The sequence below is a fragment of the Mesocricetus auratus genome, unplaced genomic scaffold (genome assembly GCF_017639785.1).
Source record: "Mesocricetus auratus isolate SY011 unplaced genomic scaffold, BCM_Maur_2.0 Super-Scaffold_100027, whole genome shotgun sequence".
NCBI lineage: Eukaryota > Metazoa > Chordata > Mammalia > Rodentia > Cricetidae > Mesocricetus > Mesocricetus auratus.
In genome coordinates, this window is record NW_024429208.1 from 23,194,297 (window position 1) to 23,217,488 (window position 23,192).

Consider the following 23,192-nt stretch of genomic DNA (forward strand, 5'->3'; position numbering starts at 1 on the left):
ATCTAGAAGCAAGGCTACCCTGCCACTTCCTTACCTTCTGTCCCCATCGCCCTCACCCTAACAAAGCCTTTCTCAGTGGAAAAGGGCCTGGACACACAATCCTTGGCCAACACAAGCAACCATTGTAGCCTTGGGGAAAGGAGGTGGGGGCAGAGAAATAGGATGAGGTTTTAATTTCTCTTTGCCAAGGCTGACTCCAGGGAAGGCCCCAGCACACGGCTCATGACTCACACTCCGGGGCCGCAGTTGTAGTTTGTGCTCCGCTGGGGGGGGCAGGAAGAGGAGGTGGAGTGGGGTCAGGGTGCCTGGGCTTTCTAGAGGGGTCTTCTGGGATGGCTTGTGAGCTATCCTTATGTCACTTTGTCACATCTGTTCCCACTTTACAGCTTGGAAGACTGAGACCCTGGGAAGGTCAGCCATTATCTTAGAATCATGTAGTAGATACGCAGAGTTCTGGAGCTGAACCTTTGTAGCCCACTTCCTGCCTCCATCAACTTCCCACATAGCCCCCTGCCTTGTCTTGACCTCACTGGTCTTAACCAGAAATAAACACTGCACATTCGATTCGGTTGGGGCCATTTATAACTGAGTGCTTCGATGTCACTTGGAATAGAATGGGTATCAGCTCTCTGAGCTGACGTCAGAAATGAGCTGGCCTCCCCAAACCTCAGCGTCATTTCACAGCCGTAGCCACAGTTAAACACAACAAGAGAACAATGAAAATAGCAAAGCCAATCCCATCCTCCTTTCTCCAAGTCTCCACCTGTGAGCAGTTTGAATTATAGTCTAATTTCAAATTATTAAGAACATACTTGTAAAGTGAAGCAAGAACATGGGGTTTTCTGATGGGCTGTGGGCCCTGACTATGGAACTTGTCTCAACAAATCGCCAAGCCAGCATCTGCTGTGCCTGTGAGATGCTCTGTTCTTTGCACTGCAGGCTACAGCGTGCGGTCCTGTGCCAGAGGTGGACATGCTGGGCATTCATCGTTTATTGTGTGTCTTTTGTGTGCTGTGGCTAACAGCTATGCCACAGAGGAGGAAACAGGCTTTGCGCTGGGATTTCCATTTGGGCATTTGGGTTGCATGGCCCTGCAGGACTCCTCTCTTCACCATCCTGTGCCCTGATTTTGATTAGGACACAGGACAGCGGAAGTACCCTAGGGTCCATGGCGCTGTCATCTACAAAGTGGGAAGGCCCAACGGGTCAAGAGTTAGTAATGCATCCCGGGAGGTGGGGGGACTCCCCATCCTCTCCTTCAAAATGTTGCCGGATACCCTAAGAGCCATGGCTCTGGAGTAGTCATAGAGTCGGCAAAGGGGGGGGCGGAGCGGCCATGGGAAGCTCTTCAGGCCCGTCGCTCTGGAAAGCTCTGGCGTCTGAAGGGACGATCGCCCCGTGCTCCAAGAGCCCCCGCGCGAGCTCCGCGTGGCACTTCCGATCCCGGCCGCACGCTGTGGCTCGCCAGGCCCGCCCCCACTCCCAGCGCCCGCGCCCCCCGCCCGTGCCGCGCGGCCCGCCCTGTCCGTGTACCCGCCCCGCGCCCCTAGCCGGTCTCGCCGAGTCCGGGCGGCTCGGTACAGCGCGGGCGGGCAGACAGAGTGGCTGCAGCTGGAGCCAGCAGTGCGGGAGCCTTGCCGTGGGGGCCAGGAGCGGGCCGGCAGGAGGCGGAGGCTGCCTGCTGGTCTGCGATCCGGCAGTCCGGGGATTCGGGCGCCTGCCTGCCAGTCCCCGTCCCCGCGCGGCCACATGGCTCGGCTCTGCGCGCTGCTGCCCTGCCTGCTGCCCTGGTACTGCATGCTCTGCGCCGCTGCGGGCAGTCAGACCCCAGGTGCGTGCGGGCCGGTTGCGCGGGGACGTGGGGTCTCTGGGGTGCTAGCGGTCAGAGTGGCCCCAGGATGCAGGAGCCAGCCTGGCAAGGGTCGAGGGAGGTGGAAGACTGTGTGCCTGGTAAAGGCTGAGTTGCTTCATTTTGGCTGCTTTTTAGCGATTTCTGTCCCTTTCTGTCACTGGAGAAGTGACCTGCAGGAGGGAATTGGGAACAGGAGTCTCTTCCTGTGAGAAAAAGTCAGTGAGCCCATCCTCCCACTTTCTTCCCCCACTACTCTTGATCTTTTAATGCCTTGTCTCCAACTTGGGTGGCACTTGTGGAATTGTGTGCATGTGCATGTCTGAGTGTGCATGTCTGGTTGTCTCACACGGAATCAGGTTAGTAGGTGATAGCTTCCCATAGCAGAAAACCATGGGCACTGTTGCTTCTGACCAGAAAAGAGGTCCATTCCCTATTTCCCTCCAAGCTCCCCACATACTCTCCTCAGACACTGTAGGTCATCTTCCAGGCATAGACCAGAGACATAACTATAACTACATGTATCTTACAGCACCGGTACCCTTTGGGTGCTTTTGGGTATAATAAAAGGTTCTGTTGTTTCTAGGCAGGGTTCATGTGCCCAAGTGGACCCCATTTTGCACAGTCTTGGGTTCCTTTGCTGTCACAGCTAAAAGATAAAAGAATGCCACCACCCATTTGCAATTGGCCCTGGGGACCTTAAGGGCGCATCTTTCTGTGTGTGTGTGTGTGTGTGTGTGTGTGTGTGTGTGTGTGTTTAATCAGTGCTGTGAGCTGGGGAGTCGAAGATAGGACTATGGAGAAGTGGAAATTCCTTCCAACTTGTATCCATGAATCACCAGGCCTGGGAGCCAGTGAGCTGTCATCCCTGCCTGGCTGTGCACAGGGAGAGAGAGCTGTGTAAGGATGGGGCCCACCGCCTGGCAAGTGGCCCACAGCATGGGGCCATGACCTCACACTTCAGTCAGCCCAAGTGGGCAGGTCACCCCACTGTGTCTCTTTTTATTTTTGAAGCTCTATATTTATCCTGCTTGGGGCTGGGCAGCGCAGAAGTCTCAGTCACTGCGTTGCTTTAAAAAGTTTCCTGGCTAACTTCGGAAAAGTATATAACGGTGCATTCCCTTTCTCTCTCCTCTGGCCCCTCCTTTCTGTGTCAAGGGCACGGGTGTCCTGGGTTTCTAGGTGCGTTTGTTTTGGCAGCTGCATTCTTGTGAGCTTGTCGAGGCCCCTACCCCCAGGCTGGTGACCTCAGTACACTGGGGGAGTTAAGGCAGATATGGAATTTCAGCCCTTTCTGAGCAGTGCTCAAGCTTGGAAGGCTTGTTGCTATGGTGATGGGACTCTGTTTGACATCATTTATTTACTTCTGCTAAATATAAAAGGAAGACTGGGCAGCTACAGTGAGAATGTACATTCACAAATCTATGTGTACCCGAATGCCATTCAACAAAGTACAGAGTGACTATGTAGGCTCAGGAAGTAATGGGGAGAAAAATGAATGAACTTAGGCTAAGGGACTCTGTGATAATAAGTGATGCTCAGGGCTGCCTGTCCATCTCCCCCAGGGAATTCCCAGATTCCTCCTACCTTTGTACGGTGTACAGTGAAGTGACTGTGTGCTTACCTCCAACAGACCTGCACCTCTCTGGGAAACTCCGTGACTATGTTGTGACTGTGCCCTGCAGCACGGATTTTCGGGGGCGCTTCTTGTCCCATGTGGTCTCCGCCCCCACAGTAGCCTCCTCACGCAGCCACCTCCGGGTGGCTCGCAGCCCCCCGAGACTGGAAAGAGAGACTCCGAGGCCTGTCGGTCCAAGGCCCCGCTCCCTGTACTTCAACGTGACTGTCTTTGGGAAGCTGCTTCACCTGAGCCTGCAGCCCAACCGGAGGCTGGTGGCCCCGGGGGCCCCGGTGGAGTGGCAAGAGGACTTCCAGGAACTCTTCCGACAACCCTTGCGGCAGGAGTGTGTGTACACCGGAGGTGTCACTGGAATGCCTGGGGCAGCTGTTGCCATCAGCAACTGTGATGGATTGGTAAGGGACAGGACTTCCTCTCCTGTTGAGCATCGGGATCTTTTCACAGCCCTCAGTGACCCCTGACCCCCAGGCTCGAGATTCCCAAGGGCACAGTACACAATGCTGCTACCATCATGCTCTCACTGGCTGCCGGGCTCTGCCAGGTGTGAGGTGGCCGTAGTGGGTTAGGACCTTTTTTAATGCTTTTAGTCACCAGGAAAAACGCCAATAAGCTACCTGCTGGCCCAGACTAAAACAGAGCCGAGGAAGGCGTAGTCCAGGGCAGCAGTTTTCAACCTGTGGGTCATGACCTCTTTGGGGGTCAAATGATGCTTTCACAGAGGTCGCCTAAGACCATCTGCTTATCAGACATTTACTTTGTGATTGATAACAGTAGCAAAATCACAATTATGAAGTAGCGACAAAAATAATTTTATGGTTGGGGGATCACCACAACATGTGGAACTGTATTGAAGGGTCACAGCACTAGGAAAGGTTGACAACCACTGTTGTAGGCTGTGCTGGTGGCAGATTTGGATGAGCTAATCCTTCTATGCTTCTTTCCCTCAGGCTTAAGATGGGGACTTACTCATCTATTTATGTATTGAGACAAGGTCTTGCCAGGTAGCCCTCCAACTTGAGACCCCCTGCCTCTGCCTCTTAATGCTGAGATTATAGGCTCAGGTCCCTACACCCCAGCAGGATTTTTTTAAATCCATTCCTCATGTGGTTACTATTCTAGATGCTGGGGATGCAACGTGGTCCCTGCCCCTTACAGAACTGGTGTGATACCAGTACTGTGTGGCCTGGCTTCCCCGCCAGGATCAGATGAGGGGAGTCACTGTGGCTGTGACATATGTCACATCTTTTTCTCTTTTCCACAGCTCTAAGTTCTCTGTTTTTTACTGATTGCTCCACATGGCACCCCATCCCCCAGATTGTGGGAATACTCTTACTGTTCAGCTCTCTCTTTCAAAACACACACACACATGTAGACACATGCACACGTAGTGTATACACATGTATACGCATGCAGTGTGTGTGTGAGGTGGATGCCTGCGTATGTACGTGCACCAGTGTGTGGCAGCCGGAGGTCAGCCTCTCTCCTCTCTTCCTTATTCTATGGGACCGTCCCTCACTGAAGCTGGAGGTCTCTGGTTTGGCTACACCGGCTGGCTGACCAGTGAAGCCCTAGAATTCAGGGGTACTGCCACACCTGACTTTCACACAGGTGCTGGGGATCAGAACGTTGGCCCTCATGCTAACATAGCAAATGCTTTCTCACTGAGCCATCCTCCTAGTCTCTACGCTTTGACTATAATTGTTTTCCTTTCCCCAAACAATTTTCATGCCACTGTAGGCAATAGAGTCACCATTGAGAGGCATGGTCTAGGCAGTGACTGGTCCTTAAGGTTTAGGATGTGCAGTTGAACACCCTGTCAGAGGTGTAATGTCTCCCTCTTCAGGGTGAGCCCCAGACTCTCCAAGTGATCTGGGGTAAGGTTATCCATAGGTAGATATTGGGGAACCCGGATTGTGGGGTCAATGGGAGATGTAGGAGCTTGCCCAGATAATGGTGGGTACTGAGTCTGTTTTCATGCCCACCTGGATTAAGGCATGAGGAGATTCTTTGTACATCTTGAACCTCAAGTAAGGTATGAAGGGGGTGAGCAGCACCATTCAGACCTCCTCAAGAACTGTCCTTGTCATTGGACCAGTTCATCATTCTCCTGACAAGTGGATGCTGCAGGGACCAGGGCTATATGTGACCCTGACATAGTACCTAGTGAGGTGTACCTTACATGGCCACATGGTTCAGTGTGCTTGACGACACTTGTGCCTGATGTCTGGGGCTGGTGTTTGGCAGGGTTGATAGGTGGGGCTGGACATGCCTGGGGTGGTGTTGCTGATTGCTGTAGCCTCTGGGTAAATGTTCCCCTTAGCTATGCCACCTTGGATAAGTCGTTTCCTGTCTCTAGGATTTGCACTTACATTTTTTAAATTGCATTTATTTATTTGCTGTGTCCATCTCCAACGATACGCATGAATTAACTGCAGTGCATGATAAAGTCTATTCCAGGTGTTCACTGGGCTGGATGGTAGGGTGAGGTAGAGAGAGATGAGGGTCACTACCCGCTGGTGCAGGTTACAGCTCACATAAGGATGAAGTTGGCTGTGGGTCTGTCCACACAAGGCTGTTCTTACAACAAAAGGAGTATTAGATGGGGTCTTGCTGTTCTCTGAGTAGTCCAGCCCAGGCCTTACACATATCTCGTCTTGTGCTCCAGTTAAGGATGGGGGAGGAATCTGCTATGGGTTTCCAGAGTCTGACTTTGAACACCCCAGCCTTCCCTGCCTGGGTCATGAAACAGTAATGCCGAGTTTAGGGGAGGAGGTACCATTCATTGCCTTAGAACTGTCCAAACATCACCAACAGGAATGCATGTGCTGATCTCTTGACAGCAGAGTGAAGGGCTGACTTGGGAAGGCCAGAGAGTGTTTAGGCAGCAAACAAGGGATATAGAAGACTCTCCTTGCCCCCTGGGAAATGCTTCCTTAGGAGCCCATAGCCTGGGACACTTTCAAGCCAAGGATCAAGATTGGGAATGCGTCCAGGTGACTGCAAGCGGCCCAATATATTGCTCATCATGGCTACTGATGTTCTGTATTTGAGGTAACATGGGGTTTGGGTAGAGGCCAATTCTCTGTGGGTGCTGGAGGGGCTTCAGGGGTCTCTGCTTCTTGGTCAGGGCTATCTCCTCACTGGGTCTACCCAGAGCACAGGCTATCAGCTGAGTCTGTCTCCCTGGGCGCTGGGGTCTACCAGAGCACAGGCTATCAGCTGAGACCGGCTCCTTGGGTGCTGGGCCTCAAGGCCACATGCTGGGCTTGTAAGGGGTTTGACTGCACAGTGCTCTCTGTGAGTCAAGGTCTGGTGCGGAAGTGGCCACACGTGTAAGATTTGTCACATCTGGTTCTGTTTTCCCACTCTGCGAATGCTGCATTTTTAGCGGCATAGGGTGAGGTTGGGGAGGGGCCCTGGAGGCAGGAGCCAGCTCTCCTTTTTCTCCCACCCCTGGGTCCCAGCAACCTCTGACTAGGGTCCTTTCACTTTTAAAATGGGGCTGCAGTGGCTGGGAAGATGGCTTAGTCTTTGGTTAGGGGTGTGCTGGACAAATATGGAGGACCTGAGTTTGGATCCTTGGAGTCTCCCTAAAAAGCTGGGTGTTGCAGCACACACCTGTGATCCTAGTGCCAGGATGTTGAGACAGGAGACTCTGAAGTGATGAGCAGGCTTAGTGAATGTCCCAAGAATGAGAGTAAAGATGCCAGTCTTCACACACACATACACACATATATGTACTTATGATGCAACACACACACACATACGCATGCACACACACACACATGCACGCACATATGCATGCGCGCACACACACATGCATACTCACGCATGCACGTGTGCACACACACACGCGCACACACGCACACACTGATGTAGTGGTCAGCACCTTGGGGAGAAGAAAGGACTGAGAAATGAATGTTAGGGCTGTGGACACATAACTGTGCCTATGTCCCTATCTGGAGAAGCAGTAAGTCATGAAAGCTGTTCCTTTCATGGTGCTCTGCACTCGTGTGAACTGTATTTTAATCAGGTAATAGTGAAAAGTGCCTGGCCTGGAAAGGGCTGGAAAGGTCTTGCTAGTAGTCACTGTGGGAGGAGGAGTATTTTCAATTCTGGTGCCAACTGGCTGTGCGACCTGGGCCTTTACGAAGTTTTTAATGGTCTCTGGATTTAGGACCCTCATCATGTGAGTTTATGGTGGGGTCTTGAAAAGTGGGGCTCAGTCCAGTGGTTCATTTTAGTGGCCACCTAGGCCGCCGGGCCCCTCAGGCTGGCTAGGCCACCCGCCCACCCAGACAATGGTATCTTTGTGTGTGTGTGCACACTCGTTCACAATGGTTGCCCAACTCAAGGGATTGTGACAACACTCAGACTCTTTCCTAGGCAAGGGAGCATTCCAAGCGCATCTCTCTCAACAGTCTAGCGCCTTGCACAGAGCCAGGCTCTGGCCAGGTTCTGGGGCTGGGCTTCGGAGTCAATGCTAGACCTATTACACTATTTAAAACAAATTGCACTCAACACCAGAGACTGCAATGGGAAAGAAGGGGGCAGAGGTGCAGGGGTACAAGGGATTGGAACACATTTCAAAGGGTGCATTGCAGGCATCGCACAAGGAAAAGAGAGATGGGAAGGAAAGAGGGCTGCCAGCCCTTTTATAAGGTGTCTAATGCCATTTCTGGGGACCCCATCCTTATGACTTAATGTATTGACTAGAAGCCCCTCCTTTTAGACAGTCGCGTTTGTGAGCGGATTTCAAAACTCAGCTACTGAAGGGAACATTCGTCCCACACTTGTAGGCTTGCAGTGTGTATTTGGGATGAGCAACTGATCTACTTAGGGTGAACTTCCAGCTCTGCTTTGTACGTGTGGCATGACCCTAGCCAACTCCCTAACCTATCTGTTTCTCGGTTTCCTTATCTCGAAAACAGAGGTCATCGTAGTCACTAATTCCCAGACTTGTCCGTGTGCAAAGGGCCTTAAAGACCTGTCTGCTGATGTATCTATGTCACTTGTGTTTCCTAGTCTGAGATGGTGGCAGGCAGGAAGAGGACGTCAGCGGCATTTTATTTTGTCTGAAGGCTACCCGGGGGGTCTCTGGGCTTCATCTGGTATTCAGAGCCCACGCTGGTCTAGCCTCACCCAGGCCTCCTCCTGGTGGTCCTTATTCTGATTGTCTCCTCGGCCTTCTCTCGAGGCTGCTCCCAGTGGCTGGGTGGGCTGGCTGGAAGGTCCCCTCTGGCCTCATCCTCATGCCAGTGTGGTGCTGGCTATAAGTTAGATGGCCTGAGTTCTCCCCCTGTGGCCTCCCTTCCTCCAGCAGACAGCTTGGCTCTTTCCCCACAGTCTCCAGGCAGCATTCCAAGATGGGGAAGGCAGAAGCCATATGGTCTCTTAAGGTCCAGCCTTGGAAGCTTTGAGATGCTCTTTGTATTGGCCAAGCCACACTATAAGGGCAGAGGAGATTTTTCCAGGTAAGGACATGGGCTCTGTCTCTCAGAGATGAGTGGCAACGTCTCACTGCAAAGAACGTACACATGGGGACAGGATTGCCATCTTTGCAAATGTTCTCCCTACCGAGGTCCTCGACTCTGAGTCTATTTATGTTACCTATAAAGTCATGTCCTTACCTATGAAGTGATGTCCTTCCTTCTTTGTTTTTCTTTTGAGGCAGTCGTATGTAGTCCAGGTTAGCCTCAAACTTGCTATGTAGCTGAAGATGGTCTTGAACTTAGGGTTCTTCTGCCTCCACCTCCTGGGAGTTGGGGTTACAGGTGTGCACCGCCACGCTACTAGAGGAGGAACCCAGGGCTTTACACTCGCTTAGTGAGCATTCTATCAACTGAGTTACATACATCCCTGCCTCCCTTGACGTTTTGTTGCACTTGGCGCTTAAAAGGTCTTGCTGCACCTCCAGGACCTAAGTTGGGTTCCCAGCATCCACATTGAGTGGCTCTCAACTGCCTAGGACCCCAGCCCCGGGGAATTTGGTGCTCTCTTCCGGCCTCCTTGGGTGTCTGCACACATGTGGCACACACACACACACAGACACATGCACAGGCACACACGCATGCACACACAGTCTTTTAAAATGCTGCAGTTAAGATGTTGCTCAAAGTTGGGGACAATGAATGGGCACGTAAGTGAGCAAGGGCAGAGTGGCAGAATGTGCAGCAGGTTCAGCTGTGGACCCTGGGACATCCTGTCTGCTCCAGGTCCCACCTCTTGCTCCTGGGAGAGCTCCTCCCCTGTTGCTCCTGCCTTTCGTGCTGCCTGGCCTGTGTGAGTGGAGCTGCTTGGCTTCTGGGACTTTCTAGCCCTTGAGACAGTCAATATCACAGTCTTCCTTCCCTGTCTCTCCACAGCCCTGCCTTGCTGTCAGCCCTGGGTTAGTAACCTATTTATGATATGGAATAAAAGCCAGACATCACCTCACGGCTGCTGTTCTGCAGCAGAGACCTCCCCTTCTAGTGAGGTTGGTTTGATTTTCCTTCCTCAGCCGTATCTCCAGGCTGTGGGTGGAAGGAGGGTGGCTGAGGCTTGTGGAAGGCTGGGCTTGCCTGCCTATCTGCTTCCTGGTCTCCATGGGAGAGACCCGGGTGGGCTCCCAGTGAGTGCCCGCAGGAGCTCCCCCAGCTCTGCAATGGAAAATTCTTAAGTTCCTGCCAGCTCCCTGGCATGGTGTTTCCAGCATGTGGGCCTTGCCTTGCCTTCAAAGCCCTAAACCAATCACCAATGTCCACATGCCATCTCATTCCTGGTAGGTCAGGAGTGTCTGTGACAACTACTCATGAGTCTGAAGATGACCCTGCTACAAACATTCCTATTGTAGGTCTCAGCTCAGAATAGTCCCTGCCTTCTCCCTGTCCTTGGAGAAACTATGTCTGGAAGAGGTTATGGGGCCTCAATGTCCCTGTTTATTTCCCAGCTAAGAAAGCCAAGACCTAGGGTATATATATATATATATATATATATATATATATATATATATATATATATTCTAGTGAATGTCCTCTCAGGGGGGGTGGGAGTGCTAAGGCGCCTCCCACAATCCCCCAGCCTTTCCTGACTCAATGGAAAAGGATAGAGTTCACATGGGTGGTGACTCAAGGCCAGTGATGGCCAGTGATATGGTAGTCATGACAATAGCATCGGATCCTGGATATTGAAAGCCAGAGGACTGTTCTGTGGACTCCTGGGCTTGGCTTGGTGCTAAATGAGGTGTTTTTAAGGCTCCTGATCCAAGGGGTGGACTTGCTTACCTTCTGCATAGCATTGTCTTCCTTAGAACTCAGAAAAATGACGCACCAGTGGCCATGTTGTGAGTGGACTTTAGCTCCAGTGAAACTTTCTGGTTTCTCAGCCTGAAATCACATGGCTACTCTTCTATCCATTTTCAGATCTCAGAGTGGGGCAGCTGTGAAATGCTCACTGCACGTCATAGAACACGACAAGCTTTGTGGTCTGCTTAGCTTGCAGTGACATGGCGGCAGGAGCTGTTGATAGGCTGGTTTGAGAGAGAGCTCTGCAGGTGCAAGCATCTGTCAGGACACAAACTGCTTCCAGAGGCTACTGGCCTGGAGATGTGGGCCAACTGTGTCCCCAGTAGTTCCTGCTGGGTCCTTACCCATAGCTACTGTTTGTGGGCTCTATTATTACTATTTAAAATTTAATTTTATGTGTGTGAGTGCTCTTTCTTCATGTATGCCTGTGTACCACGTGCGTGCCTGAGGAGGTCAGAAGAGGGTATCTGATCCTTAGGAACTGGAGTTATAGATGCTTGTGGACCACCATATGGTTCAGTGCTGGGAACTGAACCGGGTCCCTCCACAAAAGCTCTCAACCATGGAGTCGTCTCTCCATCCTCAAAAGCTCTTATAAGGGCTTGGTGGCACATGCCCGTAATCTCAGCTCTCAGGGAAGTTCAACCAGTTTGATGCCAGCCTGAATTATCTAGTGAGTTTCAGGCTACCCAAGCTACAGTATGAGATCCTGTTTTAGCTAAAAAGAAACAAATAAAAGCCTGCCTGACTTCAAGGCCAGCCTAGGTTACTTAGTGAGAACCAATCTTGAAATTTAAGTAAATCACAAAAGACCTAGAGATATAGCTCAGTGAAAGAGTACTTGCCTAGCATCTACAAAGCCCAGGTTCAATTTGCAGGGCCACAAATAAGATTCTAGTCTCCAGTGGCCTTAATATTTGCCTTATATCATTTATTACTGTCCCCTTTGGGACGCTATAGTTCTATGGATGTGTTTGTTGTCTGTTTCCATCTCAGTGAAGTAGTAGCTCAATGTGAAGGTGTGTGTGTGTATGTGTGTGTGTGTGTGTGTGTGTGTGTATTGATGTACAAATGGAGTAGGAGGAGGATATCAGCTGGTCTCCTCTATCATTTATTTGAGACACACCTCTCACTGAACCCAGAGATTATTGTTTTCAAGTAGACTGACTGGCTGGCCAACAAATCCAGCAATCCCCCTGTCTCTGTCTTCCCAGCACAGCTACTCTTAACTCTTTATATGGATACTGGGAATCCTGGGAATCTGACAGTAGATCCTCATGTGTGTGCAACTGCTCTCACCCACTGGACCATTTTCCTGGGTCATAAAGACATTTTTTATTGTATTGAGCGTATTTAGAATGGACTCTCTCTGATGAATGACAGTGGATGGGTGGGTGGATGGATGGATGGATGGATGGATGGATGGATGGATGCATGAGTGGATGGATGGGTGAATGGGTGGATGGATGGATGGATGAGTGAGTGAGCGAGTGAATGGATGATACTGCAGGTGAAGAGGCCTTGTGGCTGCATCATGGAAATTTGTGCTGCTGGTAACTGATAGACACAAGGGTGAGGTGTCAGAAGTCTGGGAATATGGAACATTCTAGTGATGCAGTCCCCGAGGAGGATTTATCTGTGGTTTGGATGCTCTTGCTTCTCTGTAGAGGAAACTGGTGGTTCCCAGAGGGTCAGTGTGGTGTTAGTGCCACTGCAGCTGGAGCCTGTTGACATGGGATTTGAGGGTCTGGTGCACCCCACTTCTTACTCTCCCGTGCTTCCCTGCCTTGCATAGCAACTTCTTCCTCGGCTGCCACAGAGCTCAGCCATCACTTGCCACAGACTGACTGTATCAGAGTCTGAGATAGATATTTACGCTTGTGATCTAATGTGGGAGAGATGTGACTTACGGCCGAGGAAGGACCTTTTGGGCGCTCTCTTGGCTGGCTCCCCCAAGCTGAGGGGGGGCTGTCTGTCCCTGGAGCTGCTCTAAGTGTTCTGGTTGGCATCTGAGCCACAGGGTGCAGACAGCAGGGCCTCCGTGAAGGGAGCTGTTCCTCAGTTCAAGGCTTGGCAGCTGAGATGCCTTCTGGCACTCAAGGCCTGCTTCCTGTCTCCTCGTCCTGAAGCCACAGTTGCTGCCAGGACTGGGAGCCAAGCAAGGGGCCAGGCAGAGCTCCCAGGCTGATCATGGTGGGCTGCGGCAATGGTGGAGAAGGATAGGGGAGCTTTGGAGCCATGCGGCTTCTGGGCATAGGGAAATGGAAACATGCGTGGCTTCAGCTCCCAGGGAGAAATGCTCTGACTCAGAACAGACTCCAGGGCAGGGTTTGCAGAGGAAGGGGAGGCTCAGGACACCTGTAGGTGTGAGCCCTGCCCTGCCACCTACATCAGGACCCCTCCCTCTGGAGATGGGATGGGGTGAAAATAAAATAGTCACTCCTCCTTTAGGTGTATTTATACCAAGCCGTTAATGATATGAGCTAACTTCTGGTTGGCAATAGAGGACAATTAATTACACCACCTATGTCATTGTCATCATTATCATTATCACCATCAAAACCACAGAGGGACTTGAGCTTATCTGATTGTGGACTTCCCCACCTTGGGTAGCCACTGACTTGCCATTGGCTATCTGCAGATCATAGCCACTTAGCCATTTCCTGGACCTCAAGACCCTCATTGTCTTTGAGGACAGTTGTACAATTTTTTTCCCTTTTGGTTTTTCAAGACAGGGCTTCTCTGTGTAGTCTTGGTTGTCCTGGAACTCGCTCTGTAGACCAGGCTGGCCTCGGACTCACAGAGATCCGCCTGCCTCTGCCTCCCAAGTGCTAGGATTAAAGGTGTGCGCCACCAACGTCCCGCTTGACCAGTTATTTTTCACTCAGGCGTTGTCTTTGTGAGGAGGAGGAGGTGGTGAGGTCCTGAGATGGCATGAGGCACAGATAGAGCGATCTCGAGAATCCTCGTCACTCCCTCCTGGGGTGGGGATGCTCCCAATGCCGGAGGCATGCAGAACCACCCTGGCTTGGCTTAACCCCATTCAGTGCAAGCACAGATGGTCCACTGGAGTTTCTATTTCCTGTCCATTTTCTGCATTTCTTCTGGCAACCCCCATGTTGACCGGTCCATCTTGTGAAAAGGACGTGAAAGTCTGTAGTCAACCCTTTGAGTGCTGCTCTGTGGTCCAGAAGCTTTCAGTTCGGGTGTTTGGTTCTTGACCCTGACTGTATGTAGGAATCTCCCGGGTAGCTTTGAGGGCATACCAGTGTCCAAGCCCCTCCGATGGAGCTATGATGTGGTGGGTTTGGGGTGTGACCTGGGTGGCAATAGATCTGAAAATTCCTCAGATGTTTGAAATGAGCATCCAGGCAGGAGGAGAGTTGTCATAGCCATGTATTTGACAGAGAAGTGAGGGTCAGGTCATGGGGGATCAGGAAGGAAATATAACAGAAAACCCCACCCTCCCCCGACGTCAGACCCTGGGGAGGCATCCTCCTGCCTCTCCTTTGTTTTATCCCCCCAATCCCTTGGTTTCAGATGTGGGAATTGAGGCTTGGAGAGGGCCCATGCTGACCCGTGCCACCTAGCATGGGTAGGGTCTCAGATGTGTCACTTCTCCTTGATTGGCAGGAAAGCCCCATGGCAGAGAAGGAGGAGCCCATTGTATTGGTGCTGTGGTCAGAATCTAGAGTGCTCCCCCAAAGGCTCTAGCGTTAAGGCCTGGTTACCAGCTTGTGCTGCCTACTGGAAGGTGGAGGATCGTTTGGGAGGTACAGACTAGTGGAAGTTAGGTCGTTGCAGGCAAGCCCTTGAAGGACATATGGGGGCCCCAACCGCTTCCTGACCATGACATAAGCAGCTTTGTTGTGGATGTGTCCTCTGCCATGCTGCCCTGTGCCACCCCAGACTCAAAAGTCGAAGCTCCAAACCGCCATGGGCTGAAACCATGAGCCAAATATACTTCCCTTCTTTTAAACTTGATTTTCTCAGATATTTTGTCACAGCCACCAAAAGCTGACAAACACAGTTTTCTTTTTCAAACTGCTTTATGGGAGGGGAGTTGCAGACTTCTGTGTAGAATGGGATTGCCCTTTGAGATAAGGAAACCATGGAAAATTCAGAGAACTCAGAATTTTTAAGAGAAAGAAATCACACCTGGTTAAAGCTACCCTCTGCTTGTCTCCTATTCTTGGTAGGGACTTTTACTACTCACCCGGTAGGATTTTTCCTCCTCTTCTTAGGAATGTCTTCCTGTTTACACGCAGAGCATCTAAGCAGGTAAAAGCCAGGTTGTGGCAGAGCCAGGAGTCAGAGGCAAACCTTTCTGAGGTTTAAGAATGGTGCTCCCATCTCTGGACCCGCCATCACCTTTCTGAGGCCCAGGCTCTAAAACATTGATTCTCAACCTGTGGCTTATGACCCTCTGGGGGCATCAAAGGACCCTTTTACAGGGATCATCTAAGACTATTAGAAAACACAGATATTTATGTTACAGTTTATAATAGTAGCAGATTACAGTTATGAGATAGCAACAAAATAATTTTGTGACTGGGGTTCTCTACAATATGTGGAACTGTATTAATGGGTCACAGCGTTAGGGAGTTGAGAACCATTGCTCTAAGGCATAGTTTTGAGTGATGTTAATGACAACAACAGAAAATATAGTTGCCACACATCTGTCGCTGGAAGGCAGAACTGATGTCTGGCATATGTATGACCTCTTTAATAGATACATGCACAGAATGTCACCTTAGCCAAGATTACTTGAATGAGCAGCAGAGTCAGAATTTGAATTGGGGACTCTGCATTTCCCCACATCACCCACAATATCGCTGCAGATGGGATAAGTTTAGCCCCTCCCAGACTCTTCAGAGGTCATGGCCCTGGAAATTGTGACTCAGTGGTCATCCCATCCCAGGCAATAGCCCCAGTTGGATTCCTGATGTTTCTTCCAGCCTCTGTCCTGTCCTGGGAGTCCTCATTCTGCTGGGTTGGGGGATAGTACAGCATACCCATTGAGGACAAGTCTGGCCTTTTCAGCCCCATCCTGTGAGGGCTCCACGGTTCTGCTTGTCAAGGCTGCAGCTAGGTCTGAATCAGCCTGCAGACTTTCCTGGGCTCAGGCTGAGGCCTTGGCTGCCCTTGCCTCTAGCAGATCTCCCTCAGCAGTCGGGGCCTCACATCAGGTTTGAGTTTTCAGCATCTCTGGGCTTTCATCTGAGCCATGCTGACTCACACTTCTGAGGAAGCAGGCAGCTTGGGTGCTGCGCCTGTGTCTCCTCTTGTGTCTTAGACTCCCTGGGTACTCGGCTGCTTTACCGAGATGTGATTCATGCACTATGAAGTTTACCCATTCAAAGCACACAGTTCAGTGGGTTTTAGTTTTCTTTCCTTTCCTTTTCTCCTTCCTTCCTTCCTTCCTTCCTTCCTTCCTTCCTTCCTTCCTTCCTTCCTTCCTTCGTCCCTCCCTCCCTCCCTCCCTCCCTCCCTTCCTCCCTCCCTCCCTCCCTTCCTTCCTCTGAGACAGGGTTTCTCTGTGCAGCCCTAGCTGCCCTGGAACTCGTTTTGTAGATCAGGCTGGCCTCGAACTTCTGAGTGCTGGGTTTAAAGTATGCCACCACACCTGGCTTCCAGTGGGGTTTCTTTAGACAGGGATGCACAACTGGCTCCATAGTTGACGCAAAGTTTTCATCAGCTCGTAGAGAAACGGGTGTTCCTTGCTTCTCGCCCCCAATCAAATCCGTCCTCCCTGAAGCCACTCATTTATTTTCCCCACACATTCTCCTCTCCCCTTTCCTGTAAAGGCACTCGTGGAATTCATCGTCTTTTGTGTCTGGTTTCTTTCACTTGGCAGTGCTTTCAGGCTCATCTGCTCTGTGGCTTGCATTGGGACTTTATTCATTTTTATGGGCAGATAATACTCTACTGTGCACCTGTGTTATATGTTGGTGGTCGGCATCTGGGCTACTTGTACTTGTTGATGGCTATGAACAATGCTTCTATAAGCGCGGTATTCAGTGCTTTTCTGGTTGCTATGACAAAACATCTGACAGGGTTCCAGAAGAGGTACAATCCGTGATGGTGGGGCGGTTTGGTGGCAGGAGAGTGAGGTGGCTGGCCACACTGCATCTTTCTTCAGGCAGCAGAGGGAGGGGAATGATGCCACTCAGCTTGCTGTCTCCATTTTTCCTTTTTATTGGGGCCATGGGATGCTGCTGCTCACATTCAGGGTGGGCCTCCCTTCCTCAGTTAAATCTATCTGGAAATGTCTTCCCAGACCAGTTAAGAAGTGTGTCTTCTAGGTGGTTCTGAATCCAACAAAGTTGACAGTGAAGGTTAACTGTCCATTGACAAGTTTTTTTTGTGTGGACATATTTTTATTTGTCTTGGGTCTATACCTAGGAGGGGACCTTCTGGACACTGTATTAAAGCTGTTTAATAGTACAAGGAGCTGCCAGACTGCTTTCAAGTGGCTGTACATTCTACATTCCCACCAGCAGTGTGTAACAGCTCCAGTTTCTCCTCGTTCTTGCCAACACTTGTTATTATCTTACTTTGATTCTAGCCAGCCTAGTGGGTGTAAGGCTGCCTTTCGTTGTGGTTTGGATTTGAGTTCTGCTGCTGACTAATGACACTGGGCATCTTTTCATTGGCCATTTAAATATATTCCATGGAGAAATGGCTACTCAGATCCTTTGCCTATTTTTAAATTGGGTTGTTTGTCTTGATTATCACGTTGTACAAGTTATATCATCCAGATATAAGTTCGTTAAGACTAGTAGAGGCTTGTCTTTTTTTTTTCTTCCCTTCACTGCTTCCCATCATGCCTGTGCATAGAGGAGCCCTGGCAGGAACCCTGCCCTGCGGTGGTGGCTGGATGGCACTTCTCTCATGTCATGTCTAATAGACAATAGTCCTGGGTCCTGAAGGACACTTGCATGCTTGCATGCGGTTGAATTGGCTGCAGGGTTAGGGTACCAGAAAGTTGCAGGTCTTGCGGTCCTGGCCTACCTTGATTTTTCCCCCCAGAAATGGTAAAACAAAGGAGGGAAAGCAGGTCTGGACACAAGCCTAGAGTTCTCAGAAGTTTGCCTGCTGGTCTGTCTGTGCAGGGGGTTGTTGGGCAAACATGAAAAGAATTCATATATGTATGAGGAGTTCTGAGAAGGACAATCGGGGATTATCGCCAGCATTAGGTCTTTTAAGCCAGGATCAGGGAGAAGTTTAGGGAGAACATGTGATTAGAGGAGACCAGGCTGGGACAAAGAAGTGATAACCAGCTTTGGCCACAGGGCAGTCATGGGTGAGCACCTTTCAGGACATGGTGGTTCCAGAAGCCCATTTGCAGTGGCTAGAGGGAGACGGGGGACGGTGAGGCACGAGGCAGTGAGTATAGACAGTTCTTTCCCAGAGTGACAGCTGAGTAGGGAGGGGAGATACTAGAATGGGCTTGAATGTTGAGGGCAATGGTCTAGCAGAGGAGTGTGTGATGAGACCAGAGAGACAGCCGTGCTTGCAGGAGCCGAATCTGGCCCATTTCTAAGCTTAGATTTCCATTTCATTTGAGAACACATTTCCCAGGCCTTCCTGTGGCCATCCTGGAGGTTTGTTTGCTGTCTCAGTATCCCCTGACTTCTAGATCTCCATTGTACATACATGCAGCTTTAGAGTAAACATGCTTATACATACAAAGTCATACTTATGAACAAGTTTCAAAATAGTTTGGCTTCTGTGATCTACTAAAATATCTGGGACCTTGTCCTGATGGCAGACAGATACCAGTCACAAACTGGGCTTGTTCAGTTAGATCCATAGCAGACAGTCTGCCTGTCTGTCTGCCTGTCTGCCTGCATGCCTTTCCTTCTTTCTTTCCTTCTTTCTTTCCTTCTTTCTTTCTTTCTTTCTTTCTTTCTTTCTTTGTTTCTTTCTTTCTTTCCTTCCTTCCTTCCTTCCTTCTTTCTTTCTTTCTTTCTTTGTTTCTTTCTTTCTTTCTTTGTTTCTTTCTTTCCTTCCTTCCTTCCTTCCTTCCTTCCTTCCTTCCTTCCTTCCTTCCTTCTTTCTTTCTTTCTTTCTTTCTTTCTTTCTTTCTTTCTTTCTTTCTTTCTTTCTTTCTTTTCTTTTTGGATTTTCAAGACAGGATTTCTCTGTGCAGCAGCTCTGGCTGTCCTGGAACTCGCTCTGTAGACCAGGCTGATCTCTAACTCTGCCTCCCCCAGTGTGGGTATTAAAGGCACGCAATGCTGCCACCGCCACCGCCGCCACCACCGTGCTTTACAATGGGGATTTCTAAGCCCAGCTCCCCTCCTCAGTTGTCATGGGACCCATTCTTCAGGTGCCCTGGGATTTCACACTGAAATTGGGAGTTCTTCTCCACCTGGGCAACTGGGGAAAACCACAGTAATGGCCTGGAGGCCTTTGGATATAGACAGAGAAAAAGCTGTTGCCTTTGCCGCTGAAGTGATGGTACTAAACAGCATATTGGAAAAATCCAACTAGAACCTCTGCCCCTACTAGCTGTGTGCCTCCCAGGAAGGACACTTCAGAAACACCACATTAAAGGGAGTTTAGAGCAAGGCTAGGGTGACCAGGCCTTCCCCTGACAGTTTCCATCCTGAGCGACTGGCTGAGGGCCCATCCTGGTAGATGTAACCAAGGATTCATTCTTTGTTTTGTTTTTGTTGTGTGCGAGGAACCTTTTTAGTGTATATTTCCCACTTATGTACTGTTTGTGAAAGAATAAGCAACGGGTAGAAACAGATAGGACCGACATTGGTTTTTCCAACCTTCTACGAATAATTTCCCCCTTTTCCTTGATGTTTTATCCAGAAATTTGATTTGATTTTAGTACTTTAAAATTAGCTACCACTTTTCAGAAATATAAACATCTCATAAATTGAGAGACAGGGTGATTTAGTGAGGAGGCAGGGAGCCAGGAGGCTCTGCTTGCCAGGCTGTCTGCCTTGCGTGGTGCCTAACTGCTTGGCCAGGGCAGGCATTCAAGGGGGCTTGTGCCAAACCTCTCTGTGTGCAAAGGAGGAGAGCAAAGCTGGCGGGGAATGGCCAGGGTTTGTGCTGTCATGGTCATACCTAGAGGTCTCCATGAAGGTTAGGAGACAAGGGTCTCTGAGGCCCAGAGAGAGCCCAGATCTAGCCAGGCCTCAGCATCATGCCCCAGATGGGATAAGAACAGTCTTTGGAGAGGCTTTGCTCTCTTGGTCTCTGGGCACCAAAGAGACCCATAGTCACAAAGTATGCCCCTAGTTGCTGGGTCCAACTCCTTTGCCATACTTAGTAAATTGTTTTGGGTGATGTTCTTCGACTCTGCCCTGGGGCAAGGCCTGAGGACAGGATGCTGAGCAGAGAAGACTCAAGAGTCCGAGCTGCAGGTGTGGTAGGAAGGTTAGTGTGGGCTGTGGATCCTTTCGGGCTGAGAGATGGGAAGTCCTCTGGGGAGTGGGAGGGCACTCTCCCCTTTATAAGCTTTGGGTCTCCTCTGTTGTCACACTCATGGTGGGAGGTGTCCATGGGAACAGCTGGCCACAGGGGATTGAACATTCTTGCTCTGAACAGCCAGATTCCAACAGAAGCCAAGGGAGTTTCAGGTGGGACTAGGAAAGGACCCCAAGGCCTCTTTGGGCAGGGTTGTCAGGTTGTTTTTAGCTCTTGTAACTAGGTGACTGATGTACACCCATCCCTCAGGGCCACACCTGCCCCAGTGCTGGGCACGGTAGGACACTCCTCATCCTTGGCTCCTTCCCAGAGCCAGAGGCTGAGTCTTATACCTGTTTTCCAGAGCAAGGGGTAGGTGCTGAGCTTTTCTGAAGGAATGCGAATGCTGACATTGCATGTGGTGTGTGTGTGTGTGTGTGTGTGTGTGTGTGTGTGTGTGTGTGTGTGTGTATGAGAGTGTGTGTGCGGTGCAAGCATGCGCATGCAGTCATACATGAGCCACAGTGTACATGCAATCAGAGAACAAGCTTGGGTCCAGTCCTCTTCTTCCACCTTGATTTAAACAGGATCTCTTGTTCATGGTGCTTACCCAGGCTGGCTGAGGCTTCCCTGCCTCAGCCTCCAGCCCCCCCACCCAGGCATGCTGAGACTGTGGGGTTAGCCTGCGCTACTGTGTCTAGCTTTTATGTGGGTTCTGAAAATCTGAATGCAGGTTGTCAGGCTTCTATAGTAAGTGCTTTGTACTCTGTCTTCCCAGCCCAAGAGCCCTGTCACTGGCATTCTAACAAAAACACCAGGATTTTCCCAGACCATCACATTACCTGAAAAAATGGAGCCTCGGGAGGCCACACACCATCACAATGCCACCATTTCTCCCTGGGGCATTTCTTGGCCTCCTGAGTGGGTCGGTAATGAGGTGTGACATCTTGGTCCTGACCATCTTGGTTTTTCTGCTTCACTAACAAATGACAAGGGCCTGATGCTGCAGGGGCAGGTGTACTGGGGCCTTGGGAGGACTTCTCTGAGACACAACTCCCAAACAGGCCGGGCTGGGGAGGTGGGAGCAGTTGAATGGTGTGCGGTGGCTGCTTTAAGACGGGGAGTTCTGGTTCGAATGGAGAAGTCTCGTCAGCTTATAAAAATGTGCCTCTGAGCACGGCTGTGTGTTCACAGCTGGGTCCCTGGTGTCTGGGATGCTGAAGGCTTGCAGTGAGTATCTGTTAGAGCAAATGAATGAATTCAATAAATATTTATTTGTTAAACATTATCTGCTGTTTTCCGTGCACCATGGTAGGTGGGCTGGCCTTCTATTTTATAGAGATGACGTGTGTGTGTGTGTGTGTGTGTGTGTGTGTGTGTGTATATACATTTGCTAGCACATGTATATTAACACACGTCTCTTTATATGCTTTATTGGCTTCTTTCGTTATGGTCTTGGTTGGTGACTAATAACACATTCTCTGGGTTTGGCCAAGGTTAGGTTTTCGTGTTTTGATTTCCAAGGGCAGCTCTTGATTTTATTTTATGTTTTAGGGAATATTTTGACGTGGACAGAATGTGAGATTGAAAGTGGAGCCTGTAGCCTTGGTGTACCCCCCCCTGGCTAGGTTCCCGTGGGGGCCCCAAACCCCTGCTGTACCATGCACGTGTGCTTTAAGTCTGAAACAATAACCCTTTGTACTGGAGCAGGGTCTACACCTATCCAAGGGCTGATTTCCCTTTTTGTTCTGGGGTTTTCTCCCTCTTGCCTTTGGGGCCAGTAGGATACTGTCAGAATGCTGTGCCTGGCTGTGTGTGCCCCACTTACCTTGAAAAGTAATAATAGGGCTCTTTGTTCCTATGAAGCCTCAAATGGCTAGCACAAACAACGCAGGTCGTGCTGCGCCTAAAATGGGGGCCTCCCCCTCCCACAATCAGCCTTCCTAACGTCCCTGTGCTTCCCAGTCACAGGACCTCCCGGCTCTGCAGGAAGAGCTCACACTGTCTGCTCTGTGTTGTGCATCCTCACCTCTTCTGCTTTCTGCCTTGCTCCCGCTCTCCCCGACCCGCAGGCTGGCCTCATCCGCACAGACAGCTCCGACTACTTCATCGAGCCTCTGGAGAGAGGGCAGCAGGAGAAGGAGGCTGGCGGGAGGACACACGTGGTATACCGCCGGGAAGCTGTCCAGCAGGAGTGGGCAGAGCCTCATGGGGACCTTCACAATGAAGGTAGGCTATGGGTAGAGGCCCCAGGAGTGACCTGTATCCCTATCTCTGGGGTCACTTCTGGTTTAAGCTCTCAGCACAAGCCCTCAGTCTTCTCATTTGTGAAATGGGCCTGGGTCATAACTAGCGGCCAAGCCAGGAGAGAAGAAGCCCCAGTGGATTGAAGGGACTGCTGGAACTGGCCAAAACTGGGTGTTATTAGAGAGAGCTGCTTGGGTCTCAAACAGGGATCCTCAGGATTTCAGCATCTCTGAGGATGCTCAGTGTTGCTGATGAAGGCTCTGACTAAGCAGAAGCAGAAGGTTTAATGGCCTTTGGCTCCAGACTCCCCTAAAAATCAACCCCGCTGTGCGGGAGCCACAAGAAGATCCTCCAGGCCCTTGCTGGTCAGTTCCTGGTGTTGGAGCAGCGGGGACAGCTTTGTGTCCAGTGAGCCATTTTGAATTCTTGCTCTGTCCCAATGCATGCGGTGAAAATGATCAATGCTACCTGCTAAGGCAGTTGTGTGTATTGGTGAGTGCATACCAAAGTGTGTAAAAGCCAGGCGAACAGCAGGTCCTTGGTGAATGGTGGGTCTCACTGTATCACTGGAGCTGCCATGGCATGCTCTCGTAGGAGCCCCTCAGAAGCAGGCACAGCTCGCTCTCTGGTGAACGGTCCTTGGGCAGCATTGTTGAGAGAAGGATGTAGGGAATGTGACAGGTGCTGCTCCCGGCCCTGTGGCCGACTCCACAGTGAGTCTTAGCTTTGTCATGGAGTTCCT

General features: G+C 50.6%; 1 protein-coding gene across 1 annotated transcript in view; it reads left to right on the forward strand.

Annotated features, from left to right (window-relative positions):
• The first annotated feature begins 1,504 nt into the window (after window positions 1-1,504).
• Window positions 1,505-23,192, forward strand: part of Adamts14 (ADAM metallopeptidase with thrombospondin type 1 motif 14) — a 70,952-nt gene continuing 49,264 nt past the window's right edge. The window contains exons 1-3 of the mRNA XM_040732375.1: window positions 1,505-1,831; window positions 3,483-3,883; window positions 22,276-22,432. Coding sequence (XP_040588309.1) covers window positions 1,750-1,831; window positions 3,483-3,883; window positions 22,276-22,432 — 640 coding nt within the window. The 5' untranslated portion in view covers window positions 1,505-1,749. The remainder of the gene's footprint in view (window positions 1,832-3,482; window positions 3,884-22,275; window positions 22,433-23,192) is intronic.